The 25,753-nt window shown below is 44.3% G+C and overlaps 1 protein-coding gene across 1 annotated transcript in view; it reads right to left on the reverse strand.

The window, feature by feature from the left end:
• The window catches only part of TAF1B (TATA-box binding protein associated factor, RNA polymerase I subunit B), a 66,427-nt gene extending 42,902 nt beyond the window's left edge, over positions 1–23,525 (reverse strand). The window contains exons 1-7 of the mRNA XM_075923512.2: positions 23,058–23,525; positions 20,629–20,727; positions 12,946–13,033; positions 10,510–10,607; positions 10,127–10,213; positions 8,095–8,233; positions 1,597–1,759 (exon numbers count right to left, since the gene is read on the reverse strand). Coding sequence (XP_075779627.2) covers positions 1,597–1,759; positions 8,095–8,233; positions 10,127–10,213; positions 10,510–10,607; positions 12,946–13,033; positions 20,629–20,727; positions 23,058–23,075 — 692 coding nt within the window. The 5' untranslated portion in view covers positions 23,076–23,525. The remainder of the gene's footprint in view (positions 1–1,596; positions 1,760–8,094; positions 8,234–10,126; positions 10,214–10,509; positions 10,608–12,945; positions 13,034–20,628; positions 20,728–23,057) is intronic.
• Positions 23,526–25,753: the final 2,228 nt, after the last annotated feature.

Here is a 25,753-nt window from a genome sequence, read left to right on the forward strand (position 1 = left end):
TTTTTCTAGGATTCCTAATATTCTGTTTGCTTTTTGACTGCTGCTGCACACTAGTTTTCAGAGAACTATCCACAATGACTTCAAGATCTCTCTCTCTCTCTTGAGTAAATTAGTCCCCATTATATTGTATGTATAACTGGGATTTTTTCTAATGTGCATTAATTTATATTTATCAACAAAGCTTGACAAATCCGCTTATCTATTCGTCCATGGAGAGTAGATTTCAGCTGGTCACCCTGTTCACCGGCGGTTCACACATGCTCAGTGCAGGTCTCGCACATGCGCAGTGTGGGGCTGGTGAGTGGTTTTCGCCGTGGTTTGTCAAGCTATGTTTATCAACATTAAATTTCATTTGCCATTTTGTTTCCCAATCACTTAGTTTGGTGAGATCTTTTTGAAGTTCTTCATCCATTCATTCCTATCTTTTGTTTCCTGCCTTTAACCGGTTATCAATCCATGAGAGGACCTTCCCTCTTATACCATGACAACTAACTTTAAGTGCCTTTAGTGAGGGACTTGTCAAAGGCTTTCTGGAAATCCAAGTACATGATATCTACTGGATCTCCCTTGTCCACAAGTTTGTTGACTCCATCAAAGAACTCTAGTAGATTAGTAAGGCATGATTTCCCTTTACAGAAAACATATTGACTTTTCCCCAACAAATTATGTTTATCTGCAAGTCTGATCATTTTATTTTTTATTACCGTTTCAACTAATTTGCCCGGTACTGATGTTAGACTTACTGGTCTGTAACTGCCAGGATCACCTCTAGAGCCCTGGAGATATGGATGCAGATACGGATTGGGATGCATATATAATTTTTGTATCTAGAACACTAAAAATGTGCAGATATCCATGGGTATCCACATCTGTGGATATGGATGCAGATGTCCCCGGCTCATTTATATGAACACAGATACAAATTTTGTATCCACGCAGGGCACTATTCACTCAGTTATTAGGATACTAACATTCTCTTGAGGAATTAGGGATGTAAAATCCTGTTTAAATGGTAAACCAATTAAAGGGGGCAAGTGGACTAGTACATCCCCACCCACTCCGCAGGCAGGGGCTACTCTATCCTAGCCAGAGGAGACCCGACATGCGGGGCACCCTGGCTCACAGCAGACAGGCTGCTCTGGCTCGGATGCCAGAGCAGCCCCTGTCTGAGGCAGGCCCCTGTAAGACTAGAGCAGTCCCTATCCATGGCAGACGGGGAGTTTCTCCATCTCCAACTGTTAACCAGTTAAATCTTAACATCCCTAGGAAAAGTATAAATGAGAAGTGAAACTGAAATATTTATTTATAATTCAACTAAATGTGACAATAAATTTCATGGGACAAAGAAAAGGCACTTCTCTAACACTAGGACTTCTCTCCCTGACAAATTTCAAACACTTGTTGCAAACAACAGAGTTATTAGAGACTTTCAAAAATGGTTGCAAGAATCTTTGACCATGGAAAATGAAAAGAAACCTAAACATAGGATAACTACCTGCTCTAGCTATAATTCAACTAGTTAATAAGCAAGCAACCCAAATTTTAAAAAACGATTACTTACAACATCAGCAAATATTTCACAGAGACTATTTATACCTTAAAAGATCTGATAACGTCACTGGTTCTCTCAGCCAGAGTAATGCCAAATAGCAAAGTGAAAGCGTCATTGGCATGGACATCTTCAAGTCCCCTTTTTTCCTCTTCAGTAAATACGAGCCACCATCTACCGATCCGGAGCAGACAGATGTGGTTTCTGTTGCTGATAAGAAATACAAATAAAAGTAACTTTATATGAACACAGATATACAGAGAACAAAAGAAACTCATCATCCAACAAGCTGTGTTTAGTCATTAGTGGCAGCTTTAAATCAAAGCTTTGGTGTTAGTGTTCTAAATGGCTTAACTCTCAAAGTATCTCTTAGCTTGTCTTCCTGTGTCACTATCTCACTGAGAACCAGTGCCAATGTAGCACCACACAGAATGGGTCACTTGACGATTACCTATTCTAGTCATTCCTTCAGAAGTATCTGGTATTGGCTACCGTGAGAAGGCAGGGTACTGGATTAGATAGATCTTTGGTCTGAGCCAGTATGGTGATTATCTAGGGGAAATTCACACACACACCAGAAGGACTGCGTGTGTCCCCCAGTATATACAAAAATGTTAAAACTTGGAAGTAGTAACCTAATGAGACCCATGTTTAAACCTCTACATGCATCTGACGAAGTGGGTCTTTGCCCACAAAAGCTTATGCTCCTACACTTCAGTTAGTCTATAAGGTGCCACAGGACTCCTCGCCGCTTTTGCATGTTTAAACCTGGATCTCTAGAAAGGTGCTAATACTTAACTGTTATACAATACCTCACTAACATTAACTAATCCGCAAAACATCCCATGAGGTAGGTATAAGTATTATCCTAATTTTACACATTGTATATCAACGAATAGAGGATAAGCAATTTGTCAAAGCGGAATACGTCAGTTCAGGATTAGAACTCAGAAGTTCCTGGCTCTCAGAAGATTCCACAGAACAGAGGATTACATTTTCCCCCTCAGGCTAATGAGGTTTTTAAATCTCAGTATAACCAAGGCTTTCCCAAGAGAACTAATGCAACTTGTAAAATATAAAGACTGAACTTAGACTATTTAAAATTCTCCATGCATGAAAAATTTGTATTTCTGTGAATAAATAAGTGTAGTTCCATACAAAATAGAAATGTAGCAACTAGGACACAGGGGGCAAGGAAGGAGAGAAAAAAAGCCCCAACAGATACTACTTAACAGCCAATATAACAAAAGGAAACCATGGATAAGGAATGCTCCCCTCTTTTCAATCCATCAGTAAGTTTGGAGGCAGCATGGGATATCTGGGAAAGTTAATTCTTCTCTTTAAAATGTAAACCTTTTCAGCAGTAAGAATTCTTGAGAACAAATATTTTCTCCTACTTCAGCAGTCAGGACAACAAAGGGAGAGGTTGTGTCATATCATTATAATAAAAGCACTGTTGTGTAAAATGCTGGCCATGATTCTGACCTGGCTTTCAAATTCCAATTGACCAAGTGCTCTCAACCTCCTGTGTGTGACAACAAATATTCAACTCCTGAACCAGCACTTGTCTCTGATGGCACCTACACATCTACAAAAGCCAGTAACTGGCATTAAAGACACTGCAAAGACATTACAAATAGTTATCAAGAAATTGACTCCCCAGCATATGTCTGGTAAAAATTTGTGAAGTAAACACAAAAGCAATCATAGAACATCTATTATGTACACACAAGTCACAGAATAAAAGCATGAATGTCGTGTAATCTTGTCAGTCATCAGTTTCACCTTAACTGTGCCTCAAGGAGGCCTCATAGTTGAAACTTCATAGCTAACTTTATATATGGCTTGATTTAAAGTAATCCTCTTGTTCTATTTGTAGCGCTTTTGGTGACATAGCAGATTTACTTTCATTTGTTCCAGGTTATAAAGGGCACATTGCTCAGTCAGCACTAAACCTCACACAACATACAATTAAAAAGGACACAACAACAACTTAAGAATTTAATAGGCTTCTCAAACAATGGCCAGACTACACTAAATGGAATTTGTTAGCCTACTAGCTTGCTATTAGCTATTATCCACAGATAAACATAGTGATAAAATGTTTATTAATTAGAAAAGCATTTTAAAATGTTACCCAAATCCCCCTCAGCAAGCCATCAATAATTCAATGATACAGCACAGAAAAATTATTATACATAATATATGAATAACCAATGTGTAGAAAAAAATGCAATACTGCTCATTTGGACCAACTTTCATTATACAAATGACAGCTACTCTTACCATATGATTTTTGATACAGCGAATATGAAATGCACAGGCAATTTTATGTTGCCGAATTCAAGTGTTGACTTTAAAAATGATTTTACTGAAAGGGGTGTGTGATCTCTTACAAAATCTGAACTCCATTTTTGTACTCCACAGCGTGAAACAAAGATAGACTAGGAATACTCTTGAGGGCATTCTGCACCAAAAAACTGAGCCATTCCACAGATTTTTGTAAATTTTATTTGTCAAATAAATATGGAGGCTCCAGCATGGTACTAGGCATCAAAAATCCCTGTCTCCACAGAGGTATAAGTTCACTGTGCATCTCTCTCCTGGGACACTGAGGCTACGTCTACACTGGCATGATTTTCTGCAAATGCTTTTAACGGAAAACTTTTCCGTTAAAAGCATTTTCGGAAAAGCGCGTCTAGATTGGCAGGATGCTTTTCCGCAAAAGCACTTTTTGTGGGAAAGCGTCCAGGGCCAATCTAGACGCGGTTTACCGCAAAAAAGCCCCGATCGCCATTTTCGCGATCGGGGCTTTTTTGCGGAAAACAGTACGGTGCTGTCTACACTGGCCCTTTTGCGCAAAAGTCTTTCAGAAAAAGACTTTTGTCCAAACGGGAGCAGCATAGTATTTCCGGAAAAGCACTGACAATCTTACATGAGATCGTCAGTGCTTTTCCGGAAATTCAAGCGGCCAGTGTAGACAGCTGGCAAGTTTTTCCGGAAAAGCTGCTGATTTTCCAGAAAAACTGGCCAGTCTAGACACAGCCTGACTCAATGGTGAGGCTGCATCCAACCCTGATGCAGCACAAGAACCAGGCCTGCCCCAGAAACACTCCATGATCTTGCCCCTTTGTGCCAGGTGCACCAAGCAAGGCCAAGAAGGCTAAGTAAGGCACAATGCAAGCGTGGAATAGCTTAATGCAGGAAGATCCAGGTGTGGGCTGAGAAGGTTCTGTGTGGGACAGTCTGGGTATGAGCAGCTCAGTGGGGAACCTGGGTGCAGGAGAGATTTGGATACACAGTGGTTTGTTTAGGGGTTCTTGATACAATGGTAATAGGGCTCTGCAGGAGGTTGGCATGAAGGTGATTGGGGCTCAGTGGAGGTGTCTGGAGATGTGGGGAGGATAGACCTTGGTGAAGGTCTGAGTTTGGGGGGGATCCAGATGCTGGGAAAGGGGGCTGGGATCCAGGTGTAGTTAAAAAAAAATTAATGGAGATTGCCTAGCTCCTAGAACTGGAAGGGACCTTGAAAGGTCATTGAGTCCAGTCCCCTGCCTTCACAGCAGGACCAAGTACCATCCCTGACAAATTTTTGCCCCAAATCCCTAAATGGCCTCCACAAGGATTGAACTCACAACCCTGGGTTTAGCAGGCCAATGCTCAAACCACTGAGCTATTCCTCCCCCCTAAGTTGGGAATCATTTAAGTGGCTCATTGGGATGGTCCAGGTGCAGAAAAGTGAGAAGAAGAGCTGAGACTCTATAGGAGGGTCTGGATATAAGGGGGTGGAGTGGAGAGAGGGGAGCAGCTCCCTGAACAGGGTTCTCTCCCCAAGCAGCTGAGGAGTGAGGGATGCAGGAGGTAAGGTCATTTCAAGAACTTCCTGCACTGGAGGGTCTCAACCAGCTCTGGATGCCATGAAAGGAAAGAAGAAGTCTTGTCCTCCCCAGCCCAGCTATGACTAGAAGCTGAGCCCAGCACAGGGTAGAAGGCTCCAGCCAGGTCTTCCCCCAGTCATGATCCCTGTCCCACAGTGACATCTCTGCCAGCTGCTCTGGGACACCTGAAACATACTGCTGAGGCAGTTGTATGATCACTCTTGTAGCTTCCCTTTATTTCCCCATTAGAAAGTCATTTTTCTTCAGGAAAACAAATAAATCTGTGGGGGCATAAATTGTATGCATGTGCACTGATGCATACTTCCCCCTCTCCCCCAGGTGTAAAGGAAGAATCTGGAAATTACTTGCCTTCCTCAAGAGTGTGTGTTACTCTAGCCACCGCTATAAAAAAGTAAAAGAAAGGAACTTAAATGGAAATAGGAACTAAGGAACTAAGCTTTACAAACAAACAATATTAATTGTAAAGCAACTTGCTGGAATATTTATAACACAAAAAAGTTCACTAAAATATTTTGCCCTGCACATTATTTGTAAAGTGACATGTGAATACACAAGATTACAGGATCTTCAGAACAAGGATTTTTGTAATCTAATTAGAGAATGCAGATGTGGAATGGGATAAAACAAAACTAGTGTTACTGAATGGGAAAGCTAAACATCTGTTTTACTGTTTCCATTACTGTTGTTTTGACTTTTCTTTTATATGTTTGTTATTCTTCACTGAAGAGAGCTCTAGAGTTTATACATTTCAGAAGATCTGCATTTGATGAGAAAATTGGAGAGAAAAATTCAGGAAAAAATTAGGAGATTCCAGGCATACAAGGCTTCATAAAAGGAGACAAAAACGTGAATCGGAGAAAGACAAACATGCCAGCGTCACATGAGGCAAAACAGAAGTGGCACTGGGGAAGCAAAAGGAGATGCAAACAAAGATAATCATGACAATAGGTTATGGAGAAGCTTGAAGTTGAAATCTACTTCGACGCTTATATACCCAATATTAGGGATGTTAAAAAACTGGGGGGAGGAGTTGGAAACATGTGACCGCTGAAATTTTCAGCCTGATACAGAGGCAACAGGAGGGGTCTTAGAGCGTAGCTGTGAGGATTAACCAATAAGCCACATACCCACTATCAGGTATCATGTATTCCTGCATTCTATCTGGACAGTAGGGGTGTGAATGGCTAACCAAACATGGCACAGTATTTCATGGGCAGAGGCGCACCAGTCTAGCCAAAGCCGCTTCTGTCCGTGGCGGGCCAGACTTGGCTCAAGCAGGACCCACCTGTGGCGGGGGTCACTCCAGCCCAGCTGCCCCTATTTAATCAGTTAAACATAACAATTTTACATCCCTCCAATTTTGTGCTGGATTTTAGTTAGAAGGATTAGTATACTGGCTACTAAGTGTCTAGTAAAATTATCATGTCTCTCTATGGATAGTAGTGATGGTAGATGAAAAAGTGAATTATGGCAGAGTTGTTATGGGGGGAGGAGACAGAAGAGAAACTAGAGAGCATAAAGTAGGGGGGGGGGGAACGGGAAAGATGAAAAAAGCCATAGAAGACAAGACATTCCTTGCCACTGGAAATAAAAAGTTACAGCCAGAAATTGAAAGATGATATAACAGAAGTAAAACCTACTATATATTTGAGAGAGTGTTTGTGTGTTTCTGTCTCTCTATCCATCCATCAGTCCATTTATTCAAGAACTCCTAAATGGTAAGAGCTAGGACCACCAAATTAAACATCATCATAACTTAAAGCAATGTCATGCTTTGGTTGTGCCAGGACAATGGATATGCATCAAATGGAAAGGGAGGGATATGATAGCAGGAACAGTTACACTCACCAATGACCATGGGGAGCAGTCAGCAGGTGGGCCATGCAGCCCCCACCACTCCCAGGTGGGCTGTGCAGCCCCTGCCGCCTCTAGGGAAGTCCTGGTGAGAAATTACTAGCCCTCCTTTTCTCTGAGCCCTACCCCCATTTCCCAACCCCTGCCCTGACTCCTGCGCCCTGCTTCCTGTCTTGAGCCTTAGCATCCCCTGCTCTGAGCCCCTCCTCATATCCCAACCCTGATTCCTGCACCCTCAAATCCCTAAGTCCCTACCCTGAAGGACCCGAGCAATGTTCAGTAAGTCTTCTATTAAGCTATATTTCTGAACACTTAATAGACAAGATTGTCACTGACCAAACAAATCACTGACTACACAAAGGTTTATTCCTTGAAACTGCAGTGCTTTGGAAGACATGATCTTAAGGAGTATATGGCTCATTTTTCTATCCTGAGTAGCAGGCATCAAGTTAAGTTTAACCCATAATCCATAACCATCACCATTACTCCCCTAAACAAAATCCAACAACTCTCTCTCCAAAAAATATACTGAAAAAAAAACCCCCAAAACTTTCTTCGGTGACCCTTATGTTTCATGTGTCTGTCTAGCTTTGAATTCCTTGGCAAGGGACCATGACTATTTCTATGACTCATACAATACAGTATACATTGTTGATAAATAAAAAGGAAATCCTCCATCTACATGTTCTACCTATAACACCACATCTTTCCGATTAGAATTAAATGAACAGTCATTTTTAAAAATACATCCTAACAATATAAATAGTGATTTCAAATTATATTTACTCCTACCTGAGGCTTTGCCAATGGAAGAAACACGTCCAAAGCTGCTTTCTGTCTGTAAATCTCCATCGCTTTCAGAGAAAGATGAAAAGCCATGAAGACTTATTCTCTCTGGTTCACTATCCACATCTGTACCAATGTCAGATATCTGTTTTTGTAAATAATTTATAGTTTTATCCCACGATAGTTCTACCGCAATAGTTTGACTTACAAAAACTCAATGTCTCAACAAACATGAGACTGACAGTCTAGGTACATGCTAAAGTAAGTCATATCTAAAATGTTTTTGTTTATACTCATAAATTCCTACCATACAAAAAGCTTATCTTTATTTTAATAGTGTGCTCGTCAGAACAAAATATCAATGATCATGTAGCCATCGCAACCTCCCACACTCCCAGGAGGTTTCTAATATACTAGAGATATCAGGTAATTGAATAGTTGTGTAACCATATGAAATCTTATTAGTTAGATGACTATTCAATAGTTCCTGGGGGCAGGGCCAGCAGTCAGTGCACTCCTAGCCCCATTCCCAGGGAGCCCTCTGCCAACTCACGCTGCTGCCTCTGCATTAGAGGCAGCAGCGTGAGATGGCAGGTGGAAGCTGGTCCACAAGGGAAGCCAGTTTAAAAACCAGCGCCTCTTGCAGGCCTGCTGCCCTGCACTGCTGCCTCTGATGCAGCCGCAGCAGCATGGGGGTGGCAGCAGCCCTCGTCCGTGGGGATTCCTAGCTCCCCGCAGACAGATGCAGAGCAGTCTCTGTCCACGGTGCCAATGCTGGGGGGAATCAGCTTTTAAGCTGGCTCGTGCTTCCCCTCTCCCTTTCTGCCTCTGATACAGAGGCGACAAGGCGGTGGAGGGAAACGTATGCAGACAACAAGATTAACCAATAAGTGTAGACATATTGGTTAATCATATAGCCAACTACACATGGACATCCCTACAATACACAGAATTATAATATTCATGAAATATAGAATTCAAGAGGGGGAAGACTGTTAAGACTTGGAAATGATCAGAATATTCTGGAACTAAGTTTTTTAACTTGCTCTGTAACCTGTGTAAGATCAGATAAAGCCACTCCTATGGAGCACAAACCAATATTGGCTCTTTAGGGGTATGTCTACAGCACAACCTAAATCTAGGGATTAAACTCAAACTCAAGACTAAGCCCCTTCCATCAACACACAAACTGTGCTAACCCAGAGCTTGGATCCATGGTCTTAGAACCCAACGGGGTGGAGGGCCTGAGCCCAAGTGAAGCCGAGACCCAGAGTTCAAGCCCTACTGCTCTGCAGTATACATGCAGTACCACTGGTCCCATGCTCTGAGAATCTGCCAAATCATCCCTCCAGCTAACTTTCTTTGTCCTCTGGATAGTCAATCTTTCCCCCACTGCCACCCACCCACCCTCACACAAAAAGAGTTAGAGAAACCATTTTGAGAAGACAATAGAAAGACTGGGATATGGGTAGTTGGACTCAAACCAGGATAATGCAATGTAGACACTGTAGCCCCAGAGTTCAACAATTCCTAATCTGGGGATAAAAATGATCATAGATGCTCGAGCAGTATGTTAAACCCAGGGATTGCTAACTACCACAATAGGGGAGGGTGCCAGAGCCTGGGCTCTACTTTGAGTCTGAATATCTCTACCTCAATTATGCAGTTCCATAGCCCAAGCGAGCAGACACCAGCCAGTCTCAGGTATTGTATCAAAGCAGAGACATACCCATAACATACATACTTCTATGCCATTATTTGTATATTATTTAAATATCAACACAGCTCTAGAAATATAGTGGATTATAACTTGTACTCCATCTGCTGGCTGGCTATGCAATAGCAAAGCACGATATTAAAAAGGAACAGATTTCCATCAGCACAACAAATATTTTCTTAAAATGGCAAAATACATTTAAAAGACCATCCTCATTAAAATGAGGTAGTATGTATGCATGCCTTGAAAAACAAAAACATTTTAAAAGATCAATGCAAAACCATTTGCTTATCAGTTATGAACTTCACTTAGTTATACTACCAAGGCATTATCTGTAACTGGCATGCTGCAATATGCTTGTTTGCTCTTCTGAAGGTAACATCTCCAAAAATTGCATAGAATTTCATCCTGATAAGGCAAAAAAAAAAAAAAAAGATTACTCTATTTTATAAAATCATGTCTGAAAACAACAAATTGTGATGTTACAATTCAAGAAAAATGTTCTTTGCTTATTTTCATGAAAACCCTGATTATAAAATTATAAATTACTTTTACTATTCCTGACATAGATTCACTTCCTCTGGCTCATCTACTGGCTCATATACTGTCAGTTTTAAAAATGAAATAATTCTATCTACCTTAAAATAATTCCTGAAGTATAAATCATAAGGACAATATGTACTAATATGGTCAGGTCAACATACCTTCATCTGTGGAGACACTCCTAAAGCTTGCAGAGCTTCTGCTTGCTTCTTGAGTATGCACTGAAAACCTTCACAAACATACCATTCCCAGCCTTTATCTAAAGAGCAATAAAAATTTGTGTTTGTTGTTCCAGTTTTACATATCTACACTTTAATATACTAATTTCTTTGTGCAGGGACTAAGGACTTGTTTGAAATTAAGAAAATCCCAAATGTTGGTGCCCAAGACCAAACACATATTAAATGATTAAAACACTTCAATAAATTGGTGAAGTTCAGAATATTAAATTAAGAAAAATGCAAAAACAGTCAAACTACATCAAGTTATCCCATACATTTCTCAAGAACAAAAACAGTTGTAGCAAAGTAAGAGTTATCATGCATGGTTTTCATAATGCATGTTATGATTGTTAAATGACCTATAATTTAAAATAATACACAAGATACCAGTCATGAATTTAAAAACAGGTGTGCTTATTTCTCTCCCTTTTCCAGCACAGAAAACTAGAACCCAGTTCAGTAGTGAATGGGAGAGCAAACAGTATTAATACTTTATGTTTTCTGTACAATTGTCTCCCATGTTATCTCTTTTGTACATCCTGCAGAGTTTTCTCCCTTCGTTATCTCCTGAATTCAAATCTTACATTTTTGTTGCTACTTTACTTTTTTCTTTATTCATTCCGCTTATATTGGGTTTTATTCTTAATTTTCTTTGTGTTAATCCATTCTCTCATTCCTACTATGCCAGTCACCATTTTTTCTTTCACTTTTGTGCTATGTAAATGCCCTTGTTTGCTAGATAGCCAAGTATCTACATCAATTTCCTCTTCCCTCTTTATCATCTACTTCATCTGCAAATACTTCTCCTTTCCAAGAACATCCCTTCTCCTTGATCCACACTTGGCCTTGTCTAAACAGAATTTTTATCCTGCTTTAACTATGCCAGCATTATAACTGCACCCACATCAGAGGCTATTAGGATGCGAATGGATAATCCATGCCCAGGAGCTGTCCACTGCCTGCCGCGGGCCGAAGGCTATACCAGCGCTGCGGCTGGGAGATGACAGCCAGCCGTGCACAGGGCTAGGAGTGGGAGCCCTGTGGGTTGGGTGTTGCTCCAACCAGGCTGGAGCGGTCCTCTGCCCAGGATCCCACTTAGTCAGTTAACCTAATATTTAACTGCTTTATCGGGATTTTACATGATTTTTTAGTGGTCAAGGACCGCATACACCCATGATATTAATGGAGGAGGTGTCTGGTCTGGGATGGAGGTTGAGTGCAAAAGAGCACTCAAGAGTAGGGACCCAGTGTGGAGTGCGGGAGGGAGTTTGGGAGGAGAAGGGGATGCAGGGTCCTGGATGGGGTATTGGTGCAGGAGAGGGATGTAAGAGGGGCTGCAGAATCTGGGAGAGAGTTGTGACTTGGGATATGGATGCAGTAGGGGGTGCAAGCAACTCTGCTGTAACCTAAGGCGAGGGAATGGGGGGCAGGATCTGGGAGGGGGTATAGATGCAGGAGTAGGAGTGTAGAGAGTTTGGGTTGTGACCTGAAGCAGGGATGCAGAGTGTTGAGGGAGGAAAGGTGTGGGTTGTCAGGTCTATGCTCTGGCTAAGAGGCGCTTATCTTAGGTAGATCCTGGCCAACGGCCCAGTGGGACCCTCGGGCTGGCTCCCTGCCTGCTGCACCACTGCAGGCCGCTCAAAGTGACCAGCCTCTGGGGTCATGTGCATCTCTGTGCACTTGGGGGGTGGGGGGCTTTTTGTGCACTTCCTTCATGCACCTAGGCAGCTCCCATTGGCTAGTTTTCCTAAGACTGTGTTGGGAGCAGGGACAGGTTGAAAAACCCCTGACGGGTACATAGTATGAAGTGATACACATGTTCCCCTGCAGCTGGCCGCTTTGAGCAGCAAGCACAGGCACTCAGGATGTAAAATCCCATTTAATCATTTAACTGTAACTTTTAACTGGTTAACTGGTTAACTGCTTAAATGTGGGCAGACGGGGAGAGGTGTGGAACGCTGGAATGGAGCACCCTCACTGTGCTGCTGATCCAGCCTATAGGACGTATTGTGCCTGCCCAGGACCACAGAACTGTGAACAACCATGACAGCATGACTTATAGATACTATTACTATCCCTACATTTCCTGTTGAAATAAAGCCACATATAAACCCAAATAAGAATGTATAAACACAAAACTGGACCTGTTTAACGTTGCACCTCTAGTTAAACCAATGCAATTTGTGTCAAGAGCAGGCCCAGCAAAAACTAAATTATCATTTTGAGCTCAATTCAGTTTGTATGGTCCTGTAGAAAAATCCATTTGCTCACTCTAGCCAAAATGTTAAGTAGTACCAGAAAATTAGTACAATTACACAAAACTTGAAAAACTCTATTGTTCTATATGTATAACATATAGACAAAAAGTAAACATACCAATTTTTTTTCTCTTTCTAAGTCCTTTGGAGATAGACTGGATCTTTGTGTTAGGAATAACATCAGAAGTTAAAACCTCTGTAGTTCTCTGCAAGATAATTGATAAAAGCCTAATGTTAACAAAAAAAGCAATGTCTACTTGCATGTACTGCCTCTGATGTACAGTAATTCCTCATTTAACACGTGCCCGCTTAACATGTTTTCGCGACAGCACGTTTTTTTTTTTTTAAGGAACGTTTTTTGAATTACACGACCGTCCCCGGAATAGCACGATTTCCTCAGCTGGCCCGTTGCCGGCGGCTGCGCGGAGCTTCCCCCGCCTCCGTTCAAAGCGGCGGAAGGTTCGCTACTTGCCGTGCTGTTCCCCGAGGACTCCCCCTTGCCGGACGCCTTGCCCCCTCACCTCTGCCCCCGATTGCACTCCGGCAGCTGTGTTTCCCCAGCCAGCCCATCGCTGGTGGCTGCACGGGGCTTCCCCTGCCTCCCTGCAAAGCGGCAGAGGGTTTCAATGGGAAAATTGACCCTGCATTTTCACTAAACATGATCATTTTCTGAAACATATCTATAATGTTAAATGAGGACTTGCTGTATAACTTAATTGGATAACTGCTACTCATTACACCTAACTGAGAGCTCATCTAGACTACGGGGAATGGTCGAAAGAAGATATGCAGGAATTTGCATATCTTCTCCCAATAGCACTTTCAAGCTTTCGAAAGTGAAAATAATTAAGACACGGTTCTTTTGGCAAACCGCCCCCTTCATCGAAAAGCCGTTCTTCCTCAAAAAAGGAGGTTTACGTGGCTTTTCAACAAAGGGGTGGGGACTCGCCAAAAAAGCTGTGCCTTAATTGCTTTCACTTTCGGAAGCTCTGCTTTCGAAAGTGCAATCGGAAGAAGATATGCAAATTCCTGCAGAATTTGCATATCTTCTTTCGATCGTTTCCTGTAGTCTAGATGAGCCCTGAGAGAAAAGACTCAAAAATTGTGAACCTTAATTTTAATTATATGAAAGCAGAAACATCTGGATGATGCCTGTTTAATTTTTTTCACTGCTTCACCATTAGAAAATATTGGAAATCAAGGTGCCAAACATTTTGTAAGATAAATATTTAAATGTAAGTATACATTGACAAAGAGACAGACAGAAGATTCACGCACTAAAATCAAGATTCTGAAGTAACATGAAGTATGCTTGATAATTTTTATATAAACACTTTTAAAAAAAATCTGCACACACATTATCAGATATAAGCTTCAACAAAAAACTGACATTTTCCATTACCTTTTTAGCTCATCAAAATGTATATGTATTAAAGTTAAAAGTGGACACTTCACCAAAGTTTAAAATTGTGAATAAAAAATAAAAATGTATGTTTAACAAACTATAGTAGTATCACTGAACAAAAACATTTATGTTTGGATTTAAACTTGGCAACCTTGCAGTATCACAAGAGAACAAGGGTAAAACTGACTAGCCCAGAAGTGGGCAATAATTTTAGGCAATGGGCCACTCCAAGACTTTGGAAACTGGTCATGGGCCATATTTTTCAGTGGTGGGGGTGCAGGGTCTAGGATGGAGGTTGGGCCCAGAAGGGTGCATGGGATAAGGGACTGGGGTGCAGGAGATGGTGTGAGGTCTGAGAGGAAGTTAGGGCAAAGGAGGAGATTGTGACCTGGATTAGAGGTGTAGGGTCAGGTAAGGGGTATAGCTGCAGGAGAGGATTCTGGCCTGGGGAAGGGGTGTGGAAGGGGGTACAGGGTCTGGGAAGGACTTGTGACCAGAGGCAGAGTGGTGCAGAGGGTGTAAATGGTGACCTGGGGGAAGGGACTGGGGCGCCAGAGATAGGCTCTGGCTGGGTGGCACTTACCTAAGCCCGCAGCATCCCCAAGGCAGGCTGGGCTCCCTGCTTGCTGCAGCCCTGCTTGAAACTGCAGGCTCCTCCCTCCGTGTGGCTCTCAGCTCAGGGAGGGGAAAGAGCTGCTCCCATCATCCAGGCCAATCTCTCAGCTCCTATTGGCTGGTTGTTTCCAACCAATAGGGCTGGGGGCGAGGAGATTGTACGAAGCTTACCCCACCCTGCAAGCAGAGAGCTGTAGGGATTGAGCTTTCAACCGCACAGCTATGTGTTTGAGAGTCCCAGCAGGGTGGTCCGTGGGCTGGATCTGGTGGCTTGGCAGGCCGGATCCAGCCCCTGAGCCATATTCTGCCCAGTCCTGGACTAGACTGTTTTCATTCTTCAAAGCAAAAGAAATGCAAGAATAAATGAAAAAAAAAAGTTTTTCTTGCAGGACAATAGAGTGACATCATGTAGCCAGACACAAACCCCATCTTGTTTTTCCACGAACCCCATCTTGTTCCCCCCCTCCCCCAGAGAGCAAGAGAAAGGCAGTCAGCCTTTGATGCCCTGGGAACGCAGGTGTGCTGCCTGTCCCTGACTCTACCATAAACAGAAACCAGACAGTAAATGGGCTAGCTGACGACTCGGGGCCTCCCGTCGCCCAGATGGCTAGTACCAGTAATTGACACGCCTGCACTGTCCCAGGAGAGGAATCTTCGCCCATCACATACCAGAGGTGCCCATTGTCTGCATTTTCCCAGGTGTAAATTATGCTTTGCACCCTTCGTGGGAAACTTGGCATTCAAAGCCATTTTTCCTAATTGGCCACTTGAGACCAGGAAGAAGCCTACATGACCCAAGGGGTATAAAAGAGGTTCAGCAGCCCACCCCATTTGAGCTCCAATCATCTATACCTGCTGGCAGGTATTGATTGTCTCCCGAGGTCTGTGGGATGCCCAACCTCGCCCTACTTCTTCCCAAGGGATTGAGAGAAAGACGCTGGCCACGCCAAGTCTGGAACGCAGGGGTGAGAATATATATACCTGCTATGTGTCTATTTTGCATGCATTTAATAAGAGCTCAGAGAACCAAAAGGGTTTCATGGTACCTGTAAGTGACTTCTTAGTGTAATTTCTGTCCTGTCCTTTGTAGTGGCTGTGTTATCTGTAACACAGCAGTAGCATTTAACAACTAAGTTTACCCTGTAACAATAAAATAGTAACTGTTTAAGCTTTAACCTGACTCCTTCAGTTGCTGTAACAGAACCAAGCACAATTTAAAAGAACTTCAGCCGGTCATAAAGGGACAGATATAGGGAGAGCTTGGGCGTTTGGATTTGTGTCACACCCAGGTGGCACAATCCACTGGGGCACCTTTCAGCCTTTCCCCAAGGCTGCCCTCTGCGAAGGAACCCCTGTGTTCTAGCAGCTAAAATCTAAGGTGTAATAAGCTCTTCCTATATAACGGGGCGTCTGTTGGCCTGCTGGCCACCCTCAGCGATGGGACCCAGGTCCTAGCAGTAAAGGCACGGACGTTAAACCTTTTCTCGGAAACATACACACACACACTGCCCTGACCGTCGGCTGACACATCATCATGTCACTCTGCATCCCGCCTGCCTCCTCCCTCCCCCAGCTCAAGCCTGATCTCACTGCTTTCCCTCGCCACCTAGAACCGCTATTTTAAACCAAGCCCCTATTGCCCTTCCTCCACCCGCACCCCACAGGGCTTTCAACGCCAAGAAACGTGGCACAGTAATTGGCAAACCCCACATCGCAGCCCAGAGGCTGGGGGGAGGAGGGTGCAGAGCTCGCGACAGCAGCCTGAGGACAGGTGCTAGGAGTGGGGCTCCCAGCTGGGCTTATTTGCCAGCAGCAGGCTCTTGGGGGCTCCTCCATGGCCAGGCTCTTGGGAGCTGGAGCACGATGCCCAATTGCCCAGAGTCCAGCTGCCCCCATGGAGACCCACCCCTTCCACAGCAGCTGCACTTACCACGGCTGCCAGAGCACCCCCGGGCCACCCAGGGGAACTGCCACACTGACCTCTCTGCTCCTTCCCTTCCACTCCCGGCAGGCAGCTAGGAGCCCTGGGCTCTGCAGGCAGGGCTGGAGCAGTGAGCAGCACAGGCGGGACCGCACAGGAGAGAGATCAGGACAGTGCCCCCTAGCTGCCAGTGTTAGAGTCAGGCCTGATGTACACCACCGCCGGAGGGGGGGGGGGCTGATTTAGCCTTAGGGGGACAGAAAGGACCCAGGTTGGTGGGGGGAGGTAGAAGAGACCCTGGCTCATGGGGAGGCAGAGGGAGGGAGAAGTGGCCCAGGCTGGCACAGCGGGGAGAGGACAGAGAAGGGGCTGGCGCAGCAGGGAGAGGAGGGGAGAGAGGACGGGGGGGGTCTGGGCTGGTGAGGGTAGGGAAGGAAGAAGGGACCCGGGCTGGCGAGGCAGGGGAGAGAAAGGACCTGGGCTGGCACGGCCACAGCTTGGCCCTCCTCGGTGGCTGGGCTGGGCTGGGCTGGGCTGGGCGGGAAAGAGAGCCGGAGTAGCCTAGCACCTGTAAGAGGAGGGTTGGCGAGCGCAGCCCCTTAGTAATCTTTAAATTAATTCAGTTAAAAAACCTTTAAAGAAGGTTAAAGATTTTTAAAAGTTAAATATACAGTGCAATCTCAACTGCCTGAAGGGCATCTGAAACAGATGGATAACTGCTGACCCACCTTTGCAGAACTAACATGCTTAATTACTCAGGAAGGTACTTTACCCAGTGTTGGCCTGTTCAGTAGACAGGTAGCCAAGAAGGAATGCGCTCTGACACAATGTTTGAGGAGAGAATAAAAACATTTGTGAAGGAGATTTTCAAAGGTACAAGTGGTAATAAGTTACTTAACTCAATTAATCAGGAGTTAGGTTCCTAAAAGCCATTTGTACTTCTTAAAATCTGCTTGTGTCTTTAGAGCAATAACTACACTGCTCATGCTAGCAATCACTACTCCGCTTCAAATAAGTTATTTCATATAGCGAGGTCTAAATAATTCAGATAGCACTGCACATTCTGTAACCACCTGATCAGTGTGGTTCATGTAGGAAAATTTGAGAAGATGCTATGGATTTCATAAAAATAATTCTGTGACAGTGCGAGTGACATGCACTGACTCCCTCAAGCCTTCCTCCCAACTTGCGTTAAGAACATATAGTAGGGACGTGAAAGTGTAACTGTAAGTCTCACCCTGAAGGTTAACCAGTGGGGCTGGAGCAGCTCCCTGTCTGCCATGGGCAGGGGGCTGCTACAGTCCCACGGCGGGGTCGGGGTTGCAGTGGGCCCTAGAGTCCCACAGGTGGGGGCTGCTCCAGTGTCGCAGCCAGAGTAGCCTTTGTCCACAGCAGGCCTGGGTATGCCACAGACAGGGGCTGCTCCAATATACCATCCAGTGCAGCCCCTGCTTGTGGCAGGGGGCTAAAGGCAAGGGCTGCTTTGAACGGACTGAAGACGCACCTGCCTGCGGTGTGGGGGAAGAGGTTGTTCTAGCCTAGCAATGGGTGGCAGCAGGGTGAGCAGGCCTTTAACTGGTTAACTGTTTAAACAACATGTTTAACCAGTTAGCCAATTAAGCAGGATTGTACATCCCTAACAAAGAGCCCCACTCCTGGGCTACGTCTACACTGGCCCCTTTTCTGAAAGGGGCATGCTAATTTTAAACTTCAGAATAGGGAAATCCGCGGGGGATTTAAATATCCCCCGCGGGATTTAAATAAAGATGTCCGCCGCTTTTTTCCGGCTTGTAGATAAGCCGGAAATGAGCATCTAGACTGGCCCGATCCTCCGGAATAAAGCCCTATTCCGGAGGATCTCTTATTCCTACTTTGAAGTAGGACATCTTTATTTAAATCCCACGGGGGATATTTAAATCCCCCGCGGATTTCCCTATTCTGAAGTTTAAAATTAGCATGCCCCTTTCGGAAAAGGGGCCAGTGTAGACGTAGCCCTGCAGTTCCAGACTAGCTCAAGTAGGAATTGTTGGAGGAATTCAAAAGAAGGGATGCTCAGTATGATTCCAAGGAAGGATCCTTATTTCCCAGATAACATCTGCAAAAGGTAACGTTTATTTTCTTCATCTTGAACAGGTCTTCATAGCACCTCAAATAGCACAGATCCTAGTATTCCAACCATGAGACGGGGTCTGCTACCTAAATAGGGATTGGAATAACTGTCCAAACAGTATCTGTTAAGGCGAAATCAACCAAGTAGTAAATGTATGAAGTCAAAAGTTCAGAGCAACTCAGCTTCAGGGTCCCCCTCTGCACAGCTGAATGCAGAACTTGGGCTTTTATCATTATTCCTACAGGGTCATTTCAATAATTCTAGAACCATAGAAATGCAGGGCTGGAAGGGATTTTGAGAAGTTACTTGATCCTGCCTTAGTGCAGGGGGATGGACTAAGTATACTTAGAGCATCCCTGACATGTGTTTGTCTTAACTTGTTTTTAAAAGCCTCCAGTGATGGTTCCACCACCTTCCTTGGAAGCCTATTTCAATGCTCAACTATCCTTGTAGTTAAGCTTTTCCAAATATTTAACCTAAGGGTATGTCTAGACTACAGGGTTTTGTCGACAGAAGTTTTGTCGACAGATGCTGTCGACAAAGCTTCTGTCGACAAAGAGCGTCTAGAATACATCCAGTTCTGTCGACAAAGCAAGATGCTTTGTCGACATAACAGTGTGGACACAAAAGACAGTGTAGATGCAATAATGCCTTCTATCGACAGAACTCTGTCGATAAAAGGCATTATTCCTCATAGAATGAGGTTTACATACGTCGACAAAACTGCTGAGTTTTGTTGACGTTATGTCAACATAACTCAAAGGCAGTGTGGACGGAGGTATAGTTTTGTTGACAAGTGTCCACTTTTGTCAACAAAACCCTGTAGTCTAGATACACCCTATCTCTCCCTTGCTAAAGACACAGTACTTCTCTAGTGGAATAACTGATCACTGTCCTCTTTAGAACAACACTCAAAATATTTGAAGACTTAGGTTCTGCCCATCCCAGTCTTCTTTTTTCAAGACTAGACACACCCAGTTTTTTTAATGCTTCCTCATTCGTCACGTTTTCTAAACCTTTTAATAATTTGTGTTGCTCTCGTCTAGATTCTCCAAGAAAAGTATGGATAAATTGAAGTACTGGGCTCAGAACTCAACAATGTACTCTAGATGAGGCCTCACCAGTGCCCAATAGAGACAGACCTCTTATGTCTCATGTGACACTTTTGTTAATATACCCAGAATGATATTAGCTTTAACAACTACATCACACTGTTGATTCACATTTATTTTGTGATCCACTTCAACCCAAATCTTTCCAGCAGCAGGACTGTCTAACTAGATGTTGCTTTTTTTCCTAGAAATACTGAAAAGTAGTTTAACCTAACACAATAAACAGAGTAAGATGCAAAACAATCACTGTTATATGGATCAAATATTTAAAGAATGAATTATTTAGCAATAATACAATGCTTTCCTACACACACACACACACACACACACACACACACACACACACACACACGCTCTACAAACAAAGGAACATGTCATCTTTTTATGGTCAACTGATATGCAGAGGTTAGGTGAAGGTGAAGATTACATAGATTAGATTTCAAACTAAATTCCTAAGCTTCTTACCCATCTCCATACCTCGTCATTTGAAAGAACAGTATTTTTACACAGCATAAGTGAGATATGATGTACATAGACTGCTTATGCCTTTTAACCGTCTATACCTTTTAACACCAAGATAAAAATGTATCGCTCTGAAATGTTTAAAAAAAAAAAAACGAACAACAAAACTTACTTACCTCTATAACATTGTGGCAAGACTTGCAATAAAATTTGCCTTCATCAGTAAGACCCCAGTTTATAATACAACACTGTGTACACGGTTCACTGTAATCTCTCTAAGAGCAACAAAAGCAAAGGTTGTTTTAGTATTTCACTTAAGAAAATTCATTTGGTCTCATTTATTGTGACAGGCAAGCTATTGAGCCTGAAGATATTTACATAGCAAAATGCAGTTAAAACATTTTTGTTGCTGGGAGAGTGATGTACTGTCCCCACCACGAACACAATCCTCATAACTCTTATTGGCTAGAAAGCAGCAGTAGGAGCTGCAGGGGTAGTGTTTGCGAGCATGGGCAGTACATGGAGACCCGCTACCTCTCCAAGAAACTCACCATGCAGAGACACACACTTGCCTCAGCAGCAAGCTACTCTGATCAGTGTGTGAGCTCACAACAGGTAGGAAGCTATCTATGATAAGCACCTCCCAGCCAGAGCCTGCACTTGGCACCCCACCTCCACTAGGAATGTTAAATATTGGTTAACTGAATAATTGATTAACCTCGAATTCTTATTGATTACTCGACTATTCTTTAGTTGCCGAGGATGGGGCCAGCAGCCAGTGCACTCAGGCCCCACTCCTGAAGATCCCCGACACTCTGTGCCAGGCGGGAGCTGGTCTGCAAGGGAAGCCAATTTTAAAAACAGCTCCCCTCACGGACCAGCTATCTATTACCTCATGCTGCTGCCTCTGATATAGACAACCGTGGACAACTCTGATATAGACAACCGTGCTCCTGGACAACCGTGAGCCAGAACTGAGACAGGCTGCCTGCCCTCCTGGCTCCTAATATTTTAAAAGCAGAGCCACAGCAGGGGTAAGTTCCAGATCCGGCGCAAGCCAGGACTAAGCCGGGCTGCTGGCCAGCCTACTAAAAAAACGTACTGGCAGAGGGATGCATATAATCTATAGCATTAACCAGTAAGCTTTTGCTTATCAGTTAATCAACTATACTATTAGATCCCTAACCTCTACCCCAACTCGTGCCCCAGGTTACAACACTCTCCTGCACCCAAACCCTCTATACCCCCTCCTTGACCCCTGCCTTAGGTCAGAATCCTCTCCAGCACACAAACCTCCTTCCAGACTCCTTGGTGTATCCTGATCCCCTACCCCAAGCTCCATTCTGAGCCTAACCTCCATCACAGACCCCACACTCCTCCATTAATATCACAGAAAACTGAGACCTGTGACTTACCAAATTCTTGGAGTGGCTCCCCATGAAAAATTATTGCCCATGTCTGGTCTAGCTTCAACTTCCAGATATGGTATCTTTTTCTATAGCTTTGTCTACTAAACTGAGGAGCCCAGTAGCACATTTTTGTTCGCCACAAAAATACTTATAAACTGTGATCAAGTTACCCTTTAATCTTCTCTTTGTTAAACTAAATATATTCGAGATTCTTGGGTCTATCACTGTAATTAATATATGTTTCCAATTCTTTACCTGACCTGTGTTAACTGCTGTACACAGCAACACTATCACAGGGTGAAAACCCATGTAACTTATGCTTAACTTGTTCTGCTAAATCATTAATTACCCATTCAGTTCAGGATCATAGATACCCTCCTCCCCAAAAGTCACTTGCACTGATTTGCCCACAGTGGATCCTTAATCTGTCAGTGTCCTTTCATCTCGCAAAATGCAAAGTTATTTCAATGAACCATAGGCAGAAACCTACCAAATTCACTGTCCATTTTGATCAAGTTTGCCATCATAGGGCTTTAAAAATTGTAAATGTCACATCAGCTATTTAAATCTGAAATTGTACCATGTTGTAATTCTAAAGGGTCTGATCCAAAAAGGAGATGTGTATGTGTGTGTGGGGAAGCAGGGGTTGCAAATGTATTGGGGGAAAAGGAGTAGTACTGTAGTACTGCTACCCTTACTTCTGCACTGCTGCTGGTGGCAACACTGTTTTCAGAGCCTAAGATAGCGGGAGAATGGCAGTTGCTGACCAGGCTCCCAGCTCTGAAAGCAGAGCCACCATCACCAGCAGCGCAGAAGTACGGGTGACATGGCATGGGATTGATGCCTTTTCTTCTGCATGGCTGCTGGTGGGGCACTGCCTCAGCACTGGGCACCCAGGAACAGCTGCTGCTCTCTGGCCACCTGTTACCTACACTCACACCACAATCCCAGCCCAGCCTACCCCATCCTTGTCTGCCCGTTAACAGGGCAAAAACCCCGACCTTCAAAATGGCCCCATTACTCATACCCGCACCATTACCCATCCCATGTCAATCCGCCCTCCCACCACAACCCCCATTGCCGCCCAGACACCACCCGCAGCCCTTCGCCAACCCCCGTTCCCTATCCCAGCCCCCGCGCCCCCGCCCTGCTTCCCGCTCTCTCCCCGCACCGGGCGGCTCCGGGCCGCGTCTCACCGTTTCCTCCTCCTCCATGCCTGCGGCCCGCGCGCCTCAAACCCGCTGCCTCGGGCCTCGCGCTCCGGCGGCAGCGCGCGGGGGAAGAGCAGCCGGCCAGGAACCGGGGCCGCGCGTTTGGGTTCCGGCCGGGTCCTAGGGCCACTCAGCTCCCCAGGGAGCGCCCGCCTCGTGCGCCCCTTCCCCGAGGCAGCGGGCAGGCGGCGCCGATTTGCATCCCCTGGGCTCAGCCTGGATGGGAATCTGCCCCGCGGACTTGACTGAGCCACAGCCCGAGGCGGAAGCTGCTGCATTATTCGCCAGCTGAGGACTGAGCCCGGGACTTGTAGGGCAGAAAGCTGGTGGCCCTGGCTGCTTGAGCTCCCGGAGAAGCACCTCGCTGCTGTCCACCTGTTACAAGACGCACCAGCGGAGCTAGATCCGCCCTCTCCGAATGTGCACCACACTTTTATTTTTTTAGTACAGACCTTTGTTTCGGTGATATTTCATATTTGAAACGTAAAGAGTTAAGACTTTACCAAATGCATCAGAAGAACGATTATAGTACAACCTGAAGGAGAAATTTTTCCTAGTCTTTGCCAGTTAGTAATTAGTTTATATCCTGAACCATGACAGTTTATAATCTTCTATAATGTAACTGTGATGGTTGTCCCTATCCATGTAGATGTATAAATAATATTTTTTTTAAATCCTACTAAGAGCTTGGACTCTGATATATTGTGCTAATGAGTCTCATAGGTTAATTATGCATTGTGTAAAAATATTTGTTTATTAGTTTTAAATCAGTTGTTTAATGGTCAAGGGCTCAGTTTTATGTCCTGATACAGGACACTGTTCTGACAAACTTTTTAGTTTTTTTAAATATCTGAGCAATACCATAAGCTGTTCTAAATCACATGTTTTTGCAGAGCCATCTGATGCAAGGCCAAAGGATTGGTATCTATAGCCACCTAAGAAATGCTTGTCATTATGTTCAAAAGTCCATGTCATAGAGTGGCTGTTACAATTACCACAGAACCATATCAGACAGTGATTACTGCTCTTACTAATGAGAAATACTAATTATTTCATAGCACCCAAAAATGTACTAAGTGCAAAAGAGAAGCCACAAGCCAGTAATTGTGGCATAAAGATCTTCTCTCTAATCAGGTCACAGAAAGTACCAGCAGCAGCCCAAGCAAGTCCCAGAGATGGGAGGTCAGAACTGATAGGGAGTAAGAAGGAGTTCTTGAGTACTAAAGGGGGAAAGGAGGAAAGATGTTGGGGAGGGCAGAGTTCCTGGAGACCATGAGTGCAAAGAAATTAAGCAGAAATCTGAGCTTTATGGCATGCTCTTGAGGCATAAGAAGGCCTTCCAGAAGCTGAGGATGAAAGGAAAGAGGGAGAATGTGGGCAAGAAATGTGGTTCTTGAGGGATGTAAAATGCTATTTGCTTTTTCCTGGGAAGAAACCCCAGATCCTCCTCCCTTTTAATTTTGTTCCATCTGATCCCTGTTTGTTAGTTAGTTAATTACAATTGCACTCCTGTATACAAGGGTCAGGAAAAGAAGGGCAGAAGTTATAGCAATAAAATTATGTAGATACTTAGCAAGGCTAGATACACAACATGGCGAGCAATGGGGGTTTTGTTGAGGAGATTGGGGGAAGGGTCAGGAGATCACAATCCTGACCTGACCTTGAGTTCAAAACCTGTACCTGCCAGTGCTTTGCTGTCTCAGTTTTCTCATCTGTATGTCGGGACAGTAACAAAATGCAATTGGTCTGTGGTAAGGATGTTAAGGACTAAGTGACTATCCGATAAGCAATGCTTATCGGATAGTCAGTTGACTAATCGATCCCCTCCCCGCCCTTGTTGGCTCTATCAGATAGAAGCAGCAAAGGGGGGGAGAAGAGGGGTTAGTTAAAGCGACAGCACCACACAGCTGATCCCCAGCTCAGCTGTGCAGCGCTGCCTCTTTGAAATGCTGAGGCAGCGTTCAAAGGGGCAGCGCCGCATAGCTGATCCCTGGCTGAAATGCAATGCAGAACCAGGGATCAGCTGGGGAGTCCCCAGCTGACGCCGGGCTCCGTGTGGCATTTCAAATCGGCAGTGCAGCATGGCGCCCAGGGTCAGTGAGGGACTTTTAGTCCCCCACTGACCTCGGGCTCCATGCTGCGGTTCCACTTTGAAATGCACAAGAGCCCCTGCTGGGGACTCTTGTACACTTCAAAGCAGGCACACCCATGTGCAGCCCAGAGTCAGTGGGTCTTCCCGCTGGTCCCGGGCTGCACACAGAGTTCCATATTCCTCCTTTGAAATGGAGGAATTGGAATGGCGGGGGCTCTTCTACTTTTCAAAGAAGGAATGCGGAAGTGCCTATTGATTAGTCGAGTAGTTGATGGAAATTCCATCGACTACTCGCCTAGTAAAATAACTGATAACTAACATCCATAGTCTGTGGAATTAATTACCATGAAATATCACTGAGGCCAAGGACTTGGCAGAAAAGGGACATTTATACAATGAGGAAAAACCCCAGAGTTCCAACAATTATGATTTTAAAAAACAAAGTCTGGAAGAGTTATAAACCCTCATGCTTAGCTTCAGAGTATAAGCCAGCCTCTAACTGTGGGGGGTAATAAAGAAACTTTCTTTATGGACACATTATCCCATACATTTTTTTCAGAATTTCTTGTGTGTTTCTAAAAGTATCTGG

This window comes from Pelodiscus sinensis, chromosome 3 (assembly GCF_052426305.1).
Source record: "Pelodiscus sinensis isolate ZL-2025 chromosome 3, ASM5242630v1, whole genome shotgun sequence".
Taxonomy (NCBI): Eukaryota; Metazoa; Chordata; order Testudines; family Trionychidae; genus Pelodiscus; species Pelodiscus sinensis.